The sequence below is a fragment of the Magallana gigas genome, chromosome 9, assembly GCF_963853765.1.
Source record: "Magallana gigas chromosome 9, xbMagGiga1.1, whole genome shotgun sequence".
Lineage (NCBI taxonomy): Eukaryota > Metazoa > Mollusca > Bivalvia > Ostreida > Ostreidae > Magallana > Magallana gigas.
This window is the reverse complement of record NC_088861.1, coordinates 45,903,812-45,925,723: the sequence shown is the minus strand read 5'-3', so window position 1 is coordinate 45,925,723 and position 21,912 is coordinate 45,903,812. Positions and strand designations below refer to the sequence as shown.

The following is a 21,912-nucleotide window of genomic DNA, read 5'->3' as shown; positions in this document are numbered from 1 at the left end:
TTTTGTTTGTATTTTCTATGACAAAAGAGAAAATTCTGTTTTGGAGGCAAGTACGCACTGATGAGTTTAACCTTTGTTGTGAAAAAATACGTGATATAAGTCGTGTCCAGGCCTCGCCGTCGCCAAGATTTTTATATCTTTAGTCCTCAACTTAAATTCATAAAAAAGTGCATGGATACGAGGTAAAAAGTCAGACTTGAGGCTAAGTATTGACTTGAGGGAAGTTGGCCACGGCGGGGCCAGCACTGTCAATAAAACGATCTTCTTTTTAAATAAAAAAAATAAAAAAAAAATAAAAAAAACCACTATTTATTATTTTCTATTTCCTAAAAGAGACATGTCTCATAGAAACAAATATAAGGCAATCAATAAAAAAAATTCAATGAAGTGGGCAAAATTTTAGATATATTGGAAATGTTGAAAATTAAAAAAACCTTATCGAAATTAGACAGATCCCAAAAAATATCAATTATTATTAACTTGTTATTGACATTAGATATTCATAAATTGGCATGTGTTACATATGATGCATGTATACATACATATGTATACATATGATATATATTAAGAGTAATCAAAAAAGTAATAATTGAGATCATGAAATCAACAAAAGACTTCATGTTTTCTGCGATGAGGATAAAATTCAATTTGGTTTTATTCTATCATCGTATTAATAGTGATTTAAGGTGTAATATCCCTCTGCTTTATTTTTTTTCATACATTTAAAAAGAATGATTTCATTTTCTTCAAAGTCAAATGCAACAAAGTGATAGGGCTCTGCTAGATTTTTCATAAATTGATAACGTGTGTAATCAGGATATGAAGAAAACTAGACTTAGTGATTAAAAACCCAAACTTTTACCATTGCAGCTTAAAATTAAAAATATCAAATGTATATGAAAATAATATATAGTGATAAACAATGTCAAATCATGTTACAAAACATTGTAAAGCGCTTCTTTTTTGTTTAGAATAGTCTTGTTAATTAAATTAATTTTTAAAAAAATAATCTAATATTAACAGTGCAGATAGAAATAGGTAACAATATATATATATATATATATATATATATATATATATATATATATATATATAACCCAAAAGCTTGCTTTTCCAGTGATAATTTATAGGGACTTGTCAACACTCGAACGTCTCAGCTACTTATAGCAAAGCTTATCAGTATATTCAACAGTCGGCATAATAATAACAATAGTGTTGTGTTGTGCATGTACTATGCCTAAATAGTAGTCAGGGTTTGATACATAGTGCACGAGCCGGAGCTTAAAAATTATCAATACCACCTTTCAAATACACTTAAAAAATCTTCGCTTCACCCATATTACTTACAATGTTTTGTTGCTATTCAATTTTAAACCTCTGCAGAGATTTGAGCAAATTTCGACGCTGCCATTTTGCTCTGCTCCAAACATAACAATGTGGTGTCAATATTCAAAGGGCAACTACTCTAATTTAAAAATAATTCCAAAGGGCAACTACTCTAAATATTTTAAGAACTTACTGAACACGATTTCTGTGTTAAATAATATGATATATCGAGATGAATAGGTGAGGTGGCGGCCAATGACGGCCATATTGCCTAATATAAATCCTCAAAGAACCTACATAGAGATATATGAGGCAATCACGTGCCATGTTTAATCCAATGAAAGTGTGACATTTCAGTCCGAGGGAAAAACAATATTACTTATTAGGTTAGTTACTGACTCACTACGGAAATATATTGGGTTGATCAATCTCATAGATGGCGAGGCGAAGGTGTTTTGTTTTCTCGAGGACTATCAAGCGACATATTTATTCACAAATAGCGATGATCTACGCAAAGCCATGTACAAGATGCCTTACATCTCGTCCAATTTAACTCATTTAAACTCTTCAAAATTTTCAATCTCACCTTTCAAATACTCTTTCAAAATTTTTGCTTCACCAATGTTTACTTACAATGTTTTGTTGCAATTCAATTTTAAATGTTTTCTCTCTTTCCTCTGCAGAGATTTGAGCAAATTTCGACGCTGCCATTTTGTTCTGCTCCAGACAAGGGCAACTACTCTAATTTTAAAGAATTTCAAAGGGCAACTACTCCAAATACTTTAAGAACTTACGGCATGCAGTTTATGTATAAAATACTATGAAATGTCGAAATGAGTAAGCAAAGCGTCGACCAATGACGGCCATATTGCCTAATATTATTTCTCACAGAACAAATATAGAGATATATGAGGCAATCACGTGCTATGTTTAAACCAATGAAAATATGACATTTCAGTCCAAGGGAAAACAAATATATATATATATATATATATATATATATATATATATATATATATATATATATATATATATATATATATATATATATATATATAATCATCATCATCATAAAAACTGCGAAATAATATGACTGAATTGATGTAAAGGACATTTTTGATGTTTTATCATTGTCATATACTATATGTTTACTAATAGATTGCAAGTGAATAATGCTAAAAATAATGAGAGAAAAATAACACTGTTTACATATTAAACATGCAATAACCCCAGAAGTACATGTATGGGAATAACCTCTAAATTGATCACTTGGATGACTGTCATGTAAAGAGAGACTAAAGAAAGATAACTCGTGAAAGAAATGTCTAACCATTATTCCGTAAATTAAATGCCAACATACCGGTTATGAGCGTTAATAACAAACATCTTTAAATTTTTTGGCCCGATGTGTTCAATACAATTTAATCTGATAAAACTTTCAAACTGATTAAAATTAGATTGTCTCTTATATGAGAAATTTGTAAATTTGAAGCAAAACTTAATTTCTTTTATAATTTGAATAACAATACATTAAATAATTTTTAATGTTTTGGGTTTTCAAAAATTTAAAACAGATGTCCTTATGTTGTCCTTTTTGTTCCGTGCGTGTTTCAAACAATAATTACGGATGGCTTTAACAAGGGAAATAATCTTCATTTCAAGTACTAGCAAACAAACGCAGCTGAACGTTACGTTGACACGAATGATCATAAATGATTATAATACATATTAGGTTTATTTAGAATAAGTACCACCGACAAATCAATGTGAAATGGAAACAAATGATAAGTTGGTTAAACACGTTATTCTTTTTTTCAGAACATGCCAGTTAATACAGAATACGTGGGTTGTCTAACTAAATATAGGACATTCATCCCATCTGTCAGTATTTGTGTATTGCTTAAAAATGAAATATATCTTCTCTTTAAATTGCGAAACAAAGCCTTTAAGCTAAATTGAATTAAAAAAATAAAATTATATTTCCCATGACTTTTAAATCTCAAAAATTGGAAAACTAAAACAAATTAAAAAAAAAAGGGGGGGGGGGCTACAAATATATCAACCATGTTATAAAAAAGTTGTTAACGGATTAAGTTAAAAAATGTACCTTTCAAAATTCCGTTTAAAAATTATAATATCAAATGAATGTTCCATTGATTATTGCGTTGCCAAATCCATTTACTTCTTTCTCAATTGCAAATTTTCCTAGAACTGAAATTTATCAAATGTATTTAAACGCTATATCATTATGAAAATTTGCCGCTTAAAAACCAAATGTTTAAACTTTATGTTAAATGTCTTTAAATATTTTTAGACAATTCTTATAAATTAACTGCAGCAGATGCAAATGCATTTTATGAAATAAACTTATAAATTATGTAATCAGAAATGTGTAATTTTTATTTTATCTTTCTGGTTTTCTTTTTATTTTATTCTCTATAAAAAACCAGTGCATTTTTTTAGACAACATTTTGTACTTTTTGTTAGTTTTTTTTTATTAACTATACTCAAAGAACATTTTGTTTGTAGACGTTCTATTTGTCAGTATAATACACATTGGAGATAAATAATATTAGCATTTTTTTTTTACTTTATATGTGTTGATAAAAAATAAAATCAATATTTTGGCAAGTCTATCGCAGTTTCATTCACGTATCAATGTTTCAAGCAAGATTCAGAACCACACACGTAGTTCAGACAGATATATCATACAAATCTGGATTATAATGTGTAATTTAATTGATATGTATATAAAAAAAATAGTTAAGGTAAAACGACAAATTGAACAACGGTCACAATGTGATCCTTTTGACATTAAATGACCCAATGTAATAACTTATTATACAATCAAGGATGTTTAAAAAAAAGGAGGTCAAATTACCAGAATCAATTACAGTGGAATTGACTGTCAAAAACAAAATAAAAATCATTTAACCCCTTAACGGCCAAGTGCGCCTTTTGACGCATTTTTATGCGCGCTGAGAGAAAACTGCTGATATGATGTAAAGACATGGAGTACAATGAAAAAATTGATATATTTGAAAACAAGAGAAAAACAGAAATTTTTTTTGTGTAAGGTCATCTAAATATCAAAAAATATGATTGAAATATGCACGTACGTGCAGAAAAGCAGTCAAACGTCATGAAATATAAGAATTTGGGCTGATTTATAATTAACCAATCTTAATTTTCTGAGCAAATTTTCTAGTTGAAACTACCATATATAAAACGATTAAGATTTTTACTGCAATTTTCGTATCGGACATGATATTGTATGATTAAAAATAAAAAAGATATCCGCGAATGAAAATCGGTTGTTCTGATCGTGGAAAATAGATGATCTAAAAAGCGTGTTCAAAAGAAAATTAAAGGAATTGGATATAGAAAGAAGCAAGCCATTTTGACGTTCTATTAGCTTGGACAAGGCGTTATAAAAAAGAAAGACTAGGCTACAAATAATTGAAAAAAAAATAATACAGATTCCCGACAGGTTCAACAAGGTTCCAGTTTCTAAAAATAAAAATTCACGTCACATGTTGGTTGTATAGCAACAATGTAAACAGCGCGGAAAATTAACATGGCTTCCCGTGACGGCGAAAGTGACAGTGATTCATCCGACAACGATTTGTACAGCAGTTCTGCGGGTTCAGACATTAACATTGATGATTCTTTAGATTCTTTTTCATCTGATACGGATGAGGATGATGATCCGAACTCCCAGTCGTCCTTAGAGACTTTCTCTAGTCAGATCAGCGATTCAGAGGGTCCCGGTTTTTGGTCCAGCGAATTGCATCCCGTGTCGGTCGCACCGTTCTCAGAGGAAACCGGTCCAAGTCACGATTTGACGCCGAATGACAACATTTTGAGCTACTTCTTTTTGATGGTATCAGAGGTTTTCTTTGAGAGAGTGTCCAATGAAACCAACAGGTACGCTGCTCAGGAATTCGAGAAAAGAGATCACCGTGACGCGGATTGGATTGACACTTCTCCTCAGGAAATCAAGGCGTATTTTGGCCTGCACATCCTTATGGGCACCAACCAGCTTCCAAGTGTAGATATGTACTGGTCACAAAACAAGTTCTTAGGTACAGTATAAATCATTAGAACTAATGTTGCAAAATTCATGATGAATTCGAGTAGGCTAATTACTAGTGTCAGTAAACACGCATGCATAGTATGCATATGTTCTAAACTGCAGAGTAGCAGGTGCGTGTTGAACAAATTACTTCTCATGTGATTTTTTTTGTAACACAATAACACAAGATACTATTATAAGAAAAGAATATGGATTTTATCAATATTAACAGTATGAATACATGTTTTGGTGTTATAATTAATTTTATTAGGCCTATTTATATTATGTAAGAAACACCCTCCTCCAAATAAAAAGAAAAACCAGCTACATGTAGGTTATATCTAAAATGTATCAACTAAGTCGGTTATTCTAATTGAATCATTTTATTTTCTATGCTATTCGTTATTGCATGGTTATAGTTATTATAATACTCTTTTGTTTGAGATCATTTATTATGATCTAAATCTGTATATATCTATGTTATAGGAAACCAAGGATTCAAAGACACTATGAGTAGGAGCCGTTTCCGGAGATTGACAGAGTATCTACACTTGAATGACAATACAACTCAAGGCCCTGTGGGATCTCCTTAGTATGACTGGTAAATAAAAGTAACATATTGTAGAATGCAGTTATCATAAAAGTGCATTATCACCAGTGTCAAAAATGTAAAAATGTCATCATTTTAGTGTTGAGACATTAGTTTTTGAAAAATAAAGTTTCGTAAATGCAGTTTTGTGTAAATACAAATTGAGTAACGCCAGTTACTGTAAATTCCTTATATTACGCGAGTACTTAATTCCGCGATTCAGGTGTTTTGTATCAAATCGCGAGAATATAAAATTGCGATCAGCAATTTTTTGTTATAATTTCCTATAGTTCAAAACTGTCTGAAAAATAGAAGCGAGATTTTAAAATCCATGAGAGTTGCTATCTATAATTCAAAATTTGTTTTACAAAAATATGATTTTGTTCAACAAAACATATTTGGCATTAAATGTCTTACAGGCTTCACAAGATACGCCCATTGATAGAGATGACTAGGAGAAATTTCCAGAGGTATATGATGCCTGGACAGTGTCAGAGCATAGATGAGGGGATGATACGCTACAAAGGTCATTACTTCGCAAAGCAGTATACACCATGCAAACCTATCAAAAGAGGGATGAAGGTATTTTTTCTCAATGATTTCTTTTTTTTGCTATTTCCAAAGATCTATTTTATTATAGTTGAAATAATTTATCCAAACGCAAGAAAACAAAGCATTAAAGAAAAGCATATACAAAATAAAAGACAAGAACATGCAGTTCAATATCAAACAAAAAGGACTAAATTCCATTTGAAATACATGTACAGTGTACCTTGCTTATCATAAATGACCTTGGTTATATTTATGACTGGAAAAGTAAACAGGCAATAGGACATATAGACAAAATATTTTAACCCCCGGCCATCACATTAAAAATACAAAAATTGTTCTACCTAATTGCCTAGGGAGACTTTATTTAATTTACTTTCTTATTCTCTAGAATATAAAGTTTGTCCATAGGGAAGGGGTGGGGGGGGGGGGGTTAATGTAGCCCAAGGACTACTGCATTCATCTGTCCTAAATCAGTCCTGCTAAGAAAATGCTTTTGATGAAATATCTCTGGGTTAATTTGCTCTGCTCTGGGTTTTTTTTTAATTATCATTGTAGACAAATACATGTACTGACTGGCTGATGATGTAATGGGAAAGGTTAGGTGCACATTGTCATGGTCATAAACAACAATGAAATGTCTTGTAGGTCTGGATGAGGTGTGAACCAAACGGATATACCAACGATTATAAAATCTATTTGGGCAAGCATGACGAGATGCAAGGACATGCAGTCTCTTGGAGAACGGGTGGTTAAACATTTATCCAAACCACTTAAATGGAAAGGTCACCACCTTTTCTTTGACAGGTAACAAACTAGTCTTTAATGCTTTTATCTCTATGTATATACTTACTTTACTTACTTGCTCGGGGGGGGGGTTCCTTGCAGCAAACATTTCTCTTAAATTTACATATAAAAAATGTATATGAAGTTGGTCCCCCCACTTTTCTACTTTTCAGGGAGCATATGGAAATTGAAAGGAAATTAGCAGTGGGTACAATACGCACCCCCCTCCTTTTTGAGAAGTTGTAATATTTCCAAATTTCATTTACTTTTGAAAGTGGGGAGTAGGGCAGACAAAGGAAAGTCTTTCCTTTGTCTGCCCTACTCCCCACTTTCAAAAGTGATGCTATGTCCATCAGTTACATGTATACCGGTATATGAAAAAAAGTAAACCTCAGAATAATGAAATGCATACTGATACAACTTCTGACAATATTGTTATTTGACATTTTCTATTTATAGGTACTTTACATCAATCCCATTGCTTCAAAATCTTGAAGTTAATGGTATTTATGCTTGTGGTACCATCAATACCAATCGCAAAGGATTCCCTAATGAGCTGAAGAACCCAACTTTTAGTGGTCGTGGTGATACCGAGCAACTGCAACATGACAATTTGGTTGCAACAGCATGGAACGATGCCAAACCAGTAAGTGACTAATTTAAGATTGTTGATGGGAGTGTATATTGTTGAAAAAAGCATGTCATCCATTTGGTAAATCATCATTTACTTTACAGGTTCATATTGTTTCAACCACATCAGATCCACTTGGAGATGGTCCAACACATCGTCGAGTACCTGGGGTGAGGTCATATTAATACAGCGGCCACCAGCTGTTGCTGCCTACCAGGAGAACTACTATGGTGTTGATCGTGCCATGCAGTATCGCTTCAAGTGTCCCATTGGTCGACAGTCAAGAAAGTACTGGAAGTACTTTATTAATTTCATCCTGGAAGTGGCCCTGGTCAATACATTTCTCCTTTGGAAGATGACCCCTGGTGTGGTGAAACCAAGGAAACATTATTCGTTAGGTGATCTTCATGTTGATGTTGCCATGAGTCTTATTGAAGATTTTTCTAACAGGAAGCAGCCTAGGCATTTAGGAAAACATCTGATCACAGCAGCAGGTTTGAGTGAGCATCACAGCATGAAGTTAGAACGACCTCGTGGACGGTGTAAATGGTGTGCAAAAGAGGGCAAAGAGGAAGGATGTTGTTTATGGATGTGACAAGTGTATGGTACATCTTTGTCAGGGTGCTTGTTTCCAAGCATATCATGTGCAAAATCAGCTTCCAGTTTTGTAATGAATGCATATGATGATCAAAGTTTGCATATTACAGAATTCATTGTTACTGTCATTTGTATCTTTATTGTATGTCACATAAGTAACTGTATTTTTTATTTGTTATATTTCTCCTTTAGAAGCAATTTACTTATTAGAAATTAAGAGAGAGAAAGAAAGAGAGAAAAAGAGAGCGAGAGATTTTTGATTATAACTTCTAATCTGAAAATGTTAGAACATAATTTAGTGATACCTGTATTATATGGGATATACGGTAGTTGATTGGCAAATAAACAAGAATGTATTTTGAGGGTAATTGCTGTCTTTGAATGGATTTTATAAAAACGAATTATCATAAACATTTCAAGATTTAGTACATTCATGTTAGGGTTACATTTTACTAAATATTACATGTACACATGTATATAAACATTTGAATACTTTAAATTTGGAGTCGCTGTGAATTTCAAACACATCAATTTATTTGTTAATTTTTTGTTTACTATCATTATACCATATCACATTTTTTTCTCATCAAATTTGTTTTAGTTGAATGTATCAATGTCTGCAAATTGTCCATGAAATACAGCATTATAATCATAAATGTATTTCAAAGGTTTCCTTTATTACTTGATAATTATTTGTCTGTCTTCTAAAGAATTACACTGGTATATCACTATATTCGTTTAGGCTCATACATTGACATAAATTTGAATTAGTGCTGGTATTTAATGTGTGTGTAATTGATTCCATTTACATGTAGTTAAGAAGTAATTTTTTTGCATATAAAGTGATCACACCTAATATGGAATTGATTAGACTAGTGTATACAATGAACTAACAGTTTTTATAGGTTTCCCAATGTGAATTCCTGCTTTGTTAGATACGCTTACTTTGACTGTATGAGCTTACTCTTCACATGAAACCATTGTCTATTCTTGTCCAAGCTAAGATACTTCAGAGGTTACCTTTGATGTTTTGTGACATGTAAACTGGTTTTCAATAAAATGTTGCCATCTTCTTGCTATTACCACCCTTTGTGTAAAGTTTGATGGCTGGCAAACAGTGTGTTCTTGAAATATTATTCGTTATTTGATATGGACAGAACTATATGTAATAATGTAATAATACATAGAAATTAACCTTTGACCTTTTAAAATTAATGATATTTGGAGAGAGCAGAGGTATCAACTTATAATCGAAGTTTTATAATTATCAATAGACTTGCAAGATATCAGATGGTCAGTTATAGATATATTTTACTATTAATAACCATTTAGAATACATATTTCTGTTATCATTTTTAACGGCGCCAACGGTAAAAAAGGAAAGCATTTAGATGCTAAATGGGTAGATTCAAAGGTTAAAAAATACTATAACTAATTTTTTTTAGCACACAACATGGAATTGCATAAATAATTGATAAAGTTTCTTTTATAAAGTATTTAACATTAACGCATGTTAAATCATGTCAAAAAACACTCAAAATACATCAAATGTTGTGTACGTGACCATATTGTGTTGCCATGGTTGCCATAAGGTTGTGACACACAACATAGTATGAACCCTTGGTATCTGACCTTTCATAATATATATGGGTTACCTTATGTAAAGTCTTTCAGAAAATGTCATAAATTTGATTTTAAAATTGTTTGCTAAATTCATGCAAAAACTGTCAAAACTGCGGCCGTTAAAGGGTTAAACGAATAAGAAATCCTAACTATAAAAGGATGACTGCACTTAGCGCAGGGTTTCGGTCTTTTTAGGTCGCTAATGTTGCATTTTTTTAACCTATATGTAATATCACTTTTGTTTATCTTAACAAAGAGTCTTGTCAATTTCCAACATAAATTAAGTTTAATACTGTGATACAATTAATTCCTTCCATGTTTTTCTCTTTACAAATTTCGAAAAAGAGTGATCACTTATCTGACCTTGATCGAAGATAAGATTGATGTTAATATGCCTGAGAGGTGACGCTGACACTATCAAAATGGTACTAAAATAAGACTGGTGCGAATAACCATGCCATACATAAAAAATATGTGATCACTTTTACGTTAGCTCTTTCTATTCTATATGGTACAAGTGTACTATTTACTATGGTTTCAACGATAAGACCACGCCCATGTAAATACAGAAGACTTCAAATCAATGCTTGACAACTTAACGTGTTTGAAAACATTGTCCTATTTGGCACATAACACTTTACCTCACACGTCAAGCGACAGAATTTTGCATTCACAAAGTTAGCTGAGGTGAAAAATCAAGTGGTGATTTATAATATTCAACATGTATCAACAACTGGTTTCAACAGTGAAAGTGAAAGTAAGAAGAAGCAGTTTTTTTCTCATTTAAACCATAAGCGCATGTTTGTCTAATAATCTCCCATTGCAATATAATCCTAGACAATGCAAAACTACAACTACTGTTAAACGTAAAAAATAAACAAACATGCACTGTATGTAAAAAGTCGGTTTAAAAGTGGGCCTCCTCGTTATCGTATGGAGATTCAAGAAATTGTGATGACCCCCGTCTATGAAAAGAAATTTGTACTAGCCAATGGTAACAACATACGTTTATTTAACGCTATTAAAGTTGAAGTTTGGATGTTGACCATTTCTGCAATTGAAAGAAAACTTCTTCTTTCAAAAGTTCATTTTTTGCAGATAGCATTAAGTGCAGACATCCTTTGTTATATAATCTACAGTTTAACAAAGCCATGGTTTTTTTTTTTACATAAATTGATTTTGTATTCTTGCATACATTGTCGAGTTTAGAACCTAAAACGCATTATTTAATAGTTTTCTCTACACATTACATAAATGGAAAATTATATGTCGAAAACTTCGGAAAATATATAGATGGCAGAAACTGAAAGAGTAATGAGAGAGAAAGAAAACTTAAATATAAACCCGAAAACATGCTTTAAATTAAACCTTATCTGCAACATCGCAATAGTATACAACTCCTAAATTATGAAAGAAGAGTGTTTTGTTCGTTTTTAAATACAATAAAAATACCAAAAATACTTTAGTAAGTAGCTTAAACGATAAATCTAATACTAGTCAAAATAAACGAGGAGAAAATGCAATATTGGCCGAAAATTGCATCATTCAATACACATTCTTTAATTCATCTTAAAGCGGTTATTTAATCAATATCATTCTTAAGATGATAAAATGAGTATACTTACCTACATATTGTAACTTTTATTGATTGCAGCTCAATAAGTTCAAGAGAACGTGTTGCACTTTTTAATGATTGTAGATCCCTGCATTGAAAGCAACCTGCTTGCACTAAGTGACCCGGGCACCCGCTCCATGCACCGTGAGTACAAGCAAGGAGACGGCCATTGTACGGGCTGGTACAAGGCAGACTCCCTCATGTTGACCCAGTGTCCGGGACTCTTGAATTGTGGGGCCATATATCCAGTCTGGATGAATGGTAAAATTGGTCAATAAAAACATTTTCCACGTCGTTCTATTGTAACGACGTTATTTCCAGTATTTTCGTTGTAGTTTTTGCTCATTATTTTAGATCCCTGCATTGAAAACAATCTGCGCACATTAAGTGACCCGGGCACCCGCTCCATGCACTGTGAGTACAAACAAGGAGACGGCCATTGTGACATCAGTCTGACCCCGGGATGGTACAAGGCAGACTCCCCCATGTTGACCCAGTGTCCGGGACTCCTGAGTTGTGGGGCCATATATCCAGTCTGGATGAATGGTAAATTGGTTGATAAACTATGTACAGATTTTCTTATATGTTTTGCAGAAGTTTTATATATTGTAATCTTTATGAAATCAATCTTAAAATATCATAAATGCTGTTGTCTTTGTGATCGTATTCATATGTCTATAAGGAATTGTTGTCTTTTTATTTTGTTTGATTTACGATTTGTTAAAAAAAACTTCTTAACACCAATAACTGTAAAAACATCCTTCTTATCTTAAGTAAAATAAATCAGAATTGAGAAAAAAATAACAATAGAGTTTGTTAATTGGGTCAAATGTCATGTCAGGGACGAATCCGGGTCAAGGTGACGGGGTCGTTACTAGACAGGTGTGTCAGAGGGGATTCACCGGATGTTGTACTACGTCATACGACATCAAGGTCAAGAACTGTGGTTCATACACTGCCTACTGCCTCAGACAACCGTCAACCTGTCCGGCCCGCTACTGCTTCGGTACGAGGGTACTATTGCTTGATTTGTAACCTCTTTGACATTCACTAGTATCACCGTTAGGGCACTTAATCACACACCTACTAGTACTGTGGTTTCATTGATATTCAAGTGTATCAATTTTCATAGATAAAGTGAAAAACACAGTTTCAAGGATACGTAAATTCGGGGCCAATGAACCTATCAAAAAAAAACTGTTAGTAGAAATTTCACTTCAATGAACATTTAATTGCATGGATAAACTTAACAACGAAATCCACGAAAATTGATATTCAACGAATATTGATGAAACCACAGTATTTCATGTAAATCTTATCTACTTCACTTAACTAACTACAACAATTTATTTGTAGTAAAATTAACCAACATTTCTTGCAAAACATGACAAGTCTTAACAGTTGTGATGAATACATGTAATCTTCTTTTACTGGAATTCAGTTCTAAACTATCTATTGTATCATGATAATTAAATGGCTGGCAGTTTTTTAAAGCATGAATTATTTTCATTGGCTTTATGTCTCACAAATTCTAGGTAACGGACGCTGTGCTAACAACGACAAAGGAAAGGACTCCGACAAAGACGGTAACCAGTGATATTTACATTTTCAAAGTCTTAAGTTTATAATAAAACTACAAATAATTTTGAATATGCTCTTTCAATACTGAGTACAACCGACTGGGAGCATTCTGAATGCAATATGAGTGCACCCAATACATTTGTAAGAATGAAACCTTGATTTAATAAGATTGAGTCCATGAACTTAAACATCTGTTTGATCATTGTATATTTTGAAAAGTCTTGACTTTTAAATTTTTAACTATTGTGCCATCATTTCTTTTTTGATGAGAAAAAATTAAACCATAAAGATTAGCAGTTACAACAAAGAATATTATTTGGTCGGGGATTAACAATACAAATTAATATACAATCCATATTGAAAACATGCTTTTAAAATAAATAGGCTCTTTTATATGCACCCAAAAATATGCATGAATAGTTTTAAAGACTGTGTTACATCGAAATTGATTATTGTAAAAGTTGGTTTTTCAATTTGAAGTTGAACTGTGGTTAGCATTAACGACAAATTTGAATATTTAATTTAAAACAGTGAGTGGCTAGAAGAATGAACATGAAATGTCCTTAAAAATAGCATGTACATTATTTTTGCTTCCTAGTTACCTCTGCTTACTTTGAACAATGAGTATACTTTGCAATTCTGATTGGCTAGACTTAGTATTTAGTTATGGGCTATGCTACATGTATTTTGAATACAGTTCAAACCTATCATATTTCAACTCGCAACAAAAAGGGTAGGGTTATTTTAATATTTCTTGAAGGGACCTGACACGATTTGAGCTCAAAATTGTAGATTTTATTTTCCCATTTTTAAAGTTTAGGATGGTTAATATGGGTATTTTTAACGTTTCGTCAGAAAGTCAAATATTGAGTGTTTTAAAGATATAAGTAATAAGGAATCATTCTTTGAATATTATCAGGTGGTAATTTCGATTGGGGCGTGGTCAAACTATTATTAAGCCCTTCGGGCTTTAAATGATTTGACCACGCCCGATCAAAACTATTATCTCATAATACTCTCAGAATGATTCACTATTCCTTAAATAATCGTTAGTATAACTTATTATGAATATTCATGAGGATAAATATATAGAATATTAGAAAGATATATTACACATGCATATTCATTTCTTGCAGACAACAAAGCACACAGCCATTCGACTTTGGAGATCATACTGGGTGTCATTTTAGCTGCTCTAATTTTAATTTTGATAACTTTGGTGTACAGTTGCTTGAAAAGATACAAGAAAGGGTATGTTCATACTTTCCTTCCTACCAATATATTCTTTATAATTATAAGTATCTAACTTTAATTATAAATATTTCATCATTTGTTTTCAAACGCGTATTCCCCTCCGTGATCACTGCTATAGTTTAGTCAAAAGCAACCTTAGAAGTTGATATCTATTTTTGTTTTGATAAAATAGACATGGAAAGACAGGATCCGTTGTAAACATTCAGAAGTCTGAGGCAGACAGAGAAACGACCATGGCGAATCCGATGTATAGGTCAGAATTTGACAACCCACCCCCTTATAGCGAATAGTGGATGTTGGAAAAAGATATACTTTCAGCTATAACTATAATATATTCAAGGTTGTGTTTGTAAGAAAGCAGCCAGTACATATATAATAATACTGTACAACATAGTAACTAAAGGCATTTCATTTTTTTCGCCGATTGAGAGTCAAACTGACAAAATAAAGTCTGTTTAACTATTGTGTTTGTGCCAAGATGTTTTGTTTGCTTGTTACACTGTATTATTTCAGTTTCGTGTTTTGTACTTTGCATGGAGTTTTGTTTTTCTTTTTTTAAACATATCCACCCATGTCTTTTCCTGTTTATGAAGTCCACCCACTCATTTCCTCCCTCTTTAAATGTTTTTGTTTTACAAGGTAAAGCTATTCTTTGTCTCAAGTTACCATTTTAGTCACGTTTTGACTATGTACAACAGAACTGGATATATCTTTAACAGAAGTTCAATTGAAATTGATATTCTTAAGGTGGAATAACACATCATCACAAAATGGCTGACCGCTGATCAAAACGACATTTCGTGTTATTAAAAGGATTTTATGGACTTGAACATGTAACTTACTCCATAGACGAGTGGATAAAGTGTTGGACTTACGATCCGTAAATCCCGAGTTCGAATCCCGCAGTGGCTTTTGTGTTACTTACTGGAATAATTATTTTAGATATTCATTTTTTATCCCAAACTGATTTTTTTCGCTTATTTGACATTTGTACAGTTTATTTTTCAACATATCTTTCATTATCAAATTTCCTGTAAATTTGAGTGACTTTTCCCACGTGTGTTATTCCACCTTAATGGGCAATCCAAGATTTCTCCAAGAACACATCATCTTTTTTTTTACATTGAGGGATTAACTATTCCTTACGGAGATTTATAATGGGAATATTTATATCTTTTTCCATTCGGAAGTACTCGGGACACCTCGAACAATTTTCATATCTTATATGTCTGATGCAATGCAAAATCTCGTAAACCTTTAATTGTTGATGTGTGTTGAAACCTGGCATGAGGTTGGGACAGAGTATAGTACTCTGATACAAATATAGTTTGTACATGCAGAGTAAGGCTATCGTTCTTGTATATCATTATTTATAAAAAGTTTGATATGTAAATAAATATAAATAAGTTAAATGTGTTTTGGTTTTGTTCGTCGGTATAATTTAAGATGATTAAATCTCCAATTTGTACTTACAATAATCGACGTCAGTTGGGGAACATATCTAACCATGAAATACAGAGTCTAAGTTAATGCTGATATAAGTGGATGAACGTATTATATATAATTTCTTAAATTACATTTTTTGTTTACAATTTAGCAGTAATTATACCTTTTATCACGAAAGAATGTTAAGCAAACATTAGCTTAAAATCAGTTTTTATTTTTACATTTCATTTAAACATTTAAACAATATGTTTTTAGAGGGACTAAGATACGAATTGATCTCAAAATTTTAAATTTTATTCTTCCATTTTAAATGTTATGAATGATTAATTTGGGTATTCTTAATGCTTTGTCAATTGAAGCCATTCATTCAAAATGTGCAATTAAACGATTTTATACATAAATAATAAAAGATGATCTAAAATCGTGTCTAAGTCCCTTTAACGTTCTATATGTGAAAATAAACCCTATATAGTTTGCCTCATTAAAAGCATATGTAGCGTATTTTAGTGAATAACAATAATATAATCTGAATTTTCCCTTATTTCTTTACTAAAAGATAGGACTTTCACACAAATTACGCTTTATAAGTCAATTGCAAAAAAAAGATACAAGAAATCAGAAAAATATTTTTTTATTTTTACCGGCACGGTAAAAATTTGAAATAGACCTGCCTTACATGGGTCACGTGACATCCTGACATCCATTTCGGTCTATCAACAACCATTGCGACGACGAGAAACATGTTTATACCGTCAAGTTTGACAGATTTGGCAATGAAAGAAAAAAGAGACAGATTGACAAGGATAAGAACAAAGGGATGATTGTCATTGGAGACCATTTAGATTGATGGAATAGGATTTAAAGCCGAAATAAACTCAAGTTTCCATCATGTAGTTGTAGGGTTTTGCTAGTCAGGTTCGTGCTGCATGTGCTCCATGCCTTTACTTAATATTTAAGTATTGACTCCTTATTTTTTGAAAGATATAGTCTCATAACTGCAACGGTGTGTGCATACAAATTGAATAATGTTTATATTAACATTTTTTTTAACTTCTTGCCTTGTACGCAAATGCGAATTATACCTCATACTATACTGTACTATCCTATGGGTAAGTTTAAATAAATGGAAGAGCCACTGTAACAACCACAAGCTTGATCTTTGATTTTCGCTTGTGACGTTGTATTTATCAGCGTTCAACGTTTGTGACGTCACAATTAAAACTCGTGATTTAACCTTTTAGTACCCTGTCTGTGTTACGGTGGTACATCTGCAGTAGCTTTAAATGCAAAATATATGTGAAATGTAAATATTAAAGAATAAATAAACACTCTCTGTAAATGCATCCTTCAGGGATAGGGGGTATTCACTCATTTTACCGTGTCGTTGATGCTAAAATAGTCATTATCATGAAGTTGTAGCTAGGTCGGGTTTTGGTATTCAGGTGCGTACATGCTCTATGTGTACCATGTCTTTACTTAATAAGTTATAAAACACAAGTGGATTTTCGTTGAGAGGGATTTAAGAAAAAATAAACACTCTTGGTACATACATCCCTCAGGGAGAAGGGGTATTTACTCAGTTAACCGTGTCGTTGATGCCAAAATCGTGTTTCATCTTTAATACATATGATTAATAATTTATATCTTTCTACATTAATGAATATCGGAATAATAATGCTTGGAGTATCATCTGATATAAGAATTATCTAATTTAAGACGTGAAAAACGTGATTCTAATTTGTAAACAAACTGTTCCTCCATCGTTTTTTTCCCGCACTCATACGCAGTGGCGTTTTAAATAGCGGATACTATTAATATTCATCAGACGTGTAGCAAAGTTTAAAGACAAATAACTAAAGACAGAACTCATTGTTTCCATAGTTTATCCCCTATACGAATAAATGTAAAATATTTAACTAGTTCAACAAGAAACTTGTTTATTATTTGAATGTATTTATGCATCAGTTATGTAAAATAGTAACATTAGTCGAGGAATTTGAATCTGCCCCCAGGTCCCAGCGATTTTACATTTTATCTTTACTACACATGCGGCACTTAGACAGGTTTTAATGTTTTTAGACTGCTTTTAATGAAAGGAATTAAAACAAGGGTGAAATGATGTAGGATATTTACGTCAAAATGATTGTTGAGTAACAGAGAAATGAAGAAAAAAATGAAACAAATTTCCTTACTTTTCAATTTTATGATGATAAATGTTTTGAAATAACGGTTTTATAAAATTAGGTAAAATATTTATATCATTACTTCTTTGTATGAAAATTAAAACAAGAGGGACATACATGAAAATGTTATTCTAAGAATTGCGATGATTTTATCAAGATAAATTAAATTTGATATGTGTAGTTTTAAATAATGATTCTTACTAATATGGACTGAATACTAAAACACCTCTAAAAGGAAAAGAGAAATGTGTAACTTAAATGGAACACTATTGATTAGTGTCAGAAGGTGTATGTTAGAAATGGTGGTTTCCCTTAAGTTTCCATATTCAGTAACCTCAATAGAAATGGGAATTTTTGGGAATACTTTTTTTTATCAGAATTTTAACAATTTCGTTGCTATGGAAATTAAAATAAACATTGAAAACAATTATTCACATCATTCAAATTTCCATGTGTTGATACTTGTGTAGAATAATTTTTTTTAACGCAAAGCATGTCTGTTAAGCAACTTTTTATCTAAAAGTATGGACCATGTGGATACTTAATATTTGAACACGTTTTTCTTATGGTTTTATTAGCGTAGCCAGTATTAGTTTTGCAGTATTTGCTAAATATATGACATTTAAAAAGCTGACTACATATGTTTGGTAGTCTTTGTGTATTGAAATCCTTTTTATGTGAACAATACTCATGCTATTTTCCAAAAAGATTCAATACAGCGAGATATTCATGCCGAATATTTGTCAACTGATTATCGGGCAAGTTTAAAAGGTTAAATCCATGTGGAAAAAAATTCTAATGCAAATACATGTAGTAATATACGATGGTTAAAAGTCTGAAATAACCAATGGTTTGTACTATTATTTAAAAAGACTTCATTATGAGTTTAATAGTCGTTACTTAACAAATTTATCATGCCTTTGATGTTCGATAGTTAATTTTTGTTCATTTGTTACGCCTACGTTTTGAATAGAAGTTAAGCTTGTTTTAATAACGATTGTGGTAATAAAAGAAAAAAATTACTTTCTGGTAAACTGTGTTCATTATGCATGCCAACGATCCAGCACATTGATCCTGTTAGATGAAGAACGATAATTATGCTTATAGTAAATATTTCAAATGATAAATGTAGAAAAGCAAGATTTAGGAGGGAATCCTTTTCTGTGCACAGTTTTCCAGACAACAAGTTTTCTATGTCTAATTCCTTCAACAGTTTTTATTTGTATTTCATACATCTTATCAACGGAAAAGAGCTGAACTTTCCGTCTTTCCAAGAAGTAGACATTATTGAGTTAACATAAATCCGAACACTACAGGCGTGATTTATTTGCATTTCTGGGTTCTTTTGAATCTAGCTTCTGCTATATTTGAACTTGGAAAACTTTGCTTTAACTTATAAAATGTAGTTTCTAAGTGGGTAATGAATGTTTAACAATTCATGAAATCAGATCTTACACGAACCGATTTTCATTTTTATTTTAAAAATAAATAAATTAGAATTGCAAATCGCACACAAACCCACTCAAGTTATAATGGCATTAAAATGTTTTTACCTTTACATGGATTGTGTCACTTTAGACTGCACATTTTTTTGTACATGTAAGATAGTCATAAATGTTGTAATACTAGAATTCAATTTCTAATGGCTTTTATTATCTCGGTTATTGTATTCTGGGGCATTTTGAATGAAAGTGGCCTTTTGATTGGAATTGTGGATATGTATTTCGGCTTTAAGAAAATATCAAAGTAGAAAGTCAGTTTAACCTTAAATATAGCAGAAAAAACGGCCTTATTTCTACTGTCTAATTAATTTTTTATTTGGACCTATTTAGTTATTTTACCTTTAATGCATGGGAAATGAATCATTTTTTTTTTTTTTACATCTGATTTTAAAAATAAGTACATCGTCAAGTTAAACGTCTGGTGATTAACAGATGGAATTTGGTCTACGAATTTTTATTCAGCATTTTTTTTTTAACATTTATAAAATACAATTGTTAATGATTGTGTATCTTACTTGAGTAAACTCAGATGACCTATTGCTATCCGTTTTCGTCCGTCGTAGTGCCTCGTGCGACGTGCGTTAACACTTTTTCATTTATATCTTCTTCTTAAAAACAACAGCGCTAATTGTTACCTTTTTTGGTGTGAGGCATGTCTATGGTAAGAGGAATCTAAATTGTGAAATTCATGGCTCTACCACCCCCCGGGCACCACAGGTGAGGCCAAATATGAAAAAAGCCAAATTTTCAAAAATCTTCTTCTTTACTCCCACACATGTGAGGAAAAAAACTGGTTGCATGGCTTTGATGTCCATTAAGCCCTTTACCAAAATTGTGAAATTCATGACCCCTGTTTAAGGGGTCCAGGCTCTAGGGTGGGGCTAATATTGCGGTATAGTAAAAATATATTGAATCTTATTAGAATTTTTTTTTCTCTACTTACATATATATTTGTTAAAACTAAATGCATGATTATAATGTCCATGAAGCCCTCTATCAAAATTGTGAAATTCATGACCCCTGGGTCAGGGGTTCAGGCTCTCGGATAGGTCCAATATAGTAAAAAAAAATCTTTTTCTTTAAGACAAAGCATATTAACAATCTTTTAAAACGGTTTGAATATTTTGAATCAGAAAGCTAAAGACATTTTATCCAATTGTCCAAAACAAAATGATGGTTCGTCGCGGGTTAATCAATTTCTAGTCAAACTCTGGTTTAAATGAACGTAAAAAGTAAGTAAATATTGAATGAAAGACGGTGAAAGGCTAGTAGAATGGACAATTAATGTCCTGACAAATATCATGCGCATTATTTTTACTTCCTAGTTACCTCTGCTTACTTTGAACAACTAGTATATGTTACAATTCTGATTGGCTAATATAAGTATATAGTAAAGTGTAATTCTATTTTGAATAGAGGTCACTGTATACCTGTCTACGCACAACATAAAACGGTAAGATTGTTTTAAAATGTTCTTTTTAGTTTTGAATTTGTAAACATAAAAGTATTTTAAAGAGAATGAATAAAGTACATACAATCTTACAGTTATTTGTTTACAAAATGACTATTAAAATGTTAATTGGTTTTTCCATTCAGACAAATAAGTTATTTTTATTATTTGATTATTTGAAAAACATAACATCGAGCCATGAACTAATGAATCAGAATTCATTTGCGCAATACTTACAAATGATTTTTGAATAAATGAATAAATACAAAATTAAATTATGTTACTCTTTTATCATTAAATCTCTAAATGAAAATGTCGATTTATACATGAAGTGTTACAAAAACATACAGATTTATTTATAATACTTTCAAGTGTCTTCCTTCAGAAAAATGATGATTCTAAATGTACATCTGATTGGTTTAGACGCAGGTTATAATCCGTTCTATTACCCTAAGCGTTAGCAACATACTTGGCAACGGGTAACACAGCGAATTGTCACGTAGAATTCACCTCAACTTAAATGAGCAAAATTCAGCCTTTTTCTTAACAAATGGTTGTAGAGAGGACACCAACGAACCCCTTCATATTTTTCATATTTTTAAATCTTCAGAATAAGTCTGAAGCTGCCCAGTTCGACAGCTGTCCTGAATACTAAAAGGCATTGTCCTGTTCTGGTATGCATGCTATTCAAACAAAATGACACGT

At 31.8% G+C, this 21,912-nt stretch overlaps 2 protein-coding genes across 3 annotated transcripts; both read left to right on the top strand.

Moving 5' to 3' along the window:
- Window positions 1–4,392: 4,392 nt before the first annotated feature.
- Window positions 4,393–7,267, top strand: LOC117688095 (piggyBac transposable element-derived protein 4). 2 transcript variants are annotated; one of them, XM_066072048.1, is made up of 4 exons: window positions 4,393–5,411; window positions 5,888–6,002; window positions 6,410–6,572; window positions 7,188–7,267. In XM_066072048.1, the coding sequence occupies exons 1-2, from the start codon at window positions 4,904–4,906 to the stop codon at window positions 5,992–5,994; spliced, it is 615 nt and encodes a 204-aa protein (XP_065928120.1). In that variant the 5' UTR covers window positions 4,393–4,903; the 3' UTR covers window positions 5,995–6,002; window positions 6,410–6,572; window positions 7,188–7,267. The 2 variants fall into 2 exon arrangements, with proteins under 2 accessions (XP_065928120.1, XP_065928121.1); XM_066072049.1 differs by having other exon boundaries at window positions 7,098–7,260.
- A 3,842-nt stretch (window positions 7,268–11,109) lies between these two features.
- On the top strand, window positions 11,110–14,923 carry LOC136271921 (uncharacterized). The gene is made up of 7 exons (XM_066072514.1): window positions 11,110–11,170; window positions 11,876–12,052; window positions 12,146–12,337; window positions 12,633–12,797; window positions 13,327–13,377; window positions 14,509–14,623; window positions 14,799–14,923. The coding sequence occupies exons 1-7, from the start codon at window positions 11,110–11,112 to the stop codon at window positions 14,914–14,916; spliced, it is 879 nt and encodes a 292-aa protein (XP_065928586.1). The 3' UTR covers window positions 14,917–14,923.
- Window positions 14,924–21,912: the final 6,989 nt, after the last annotated feature.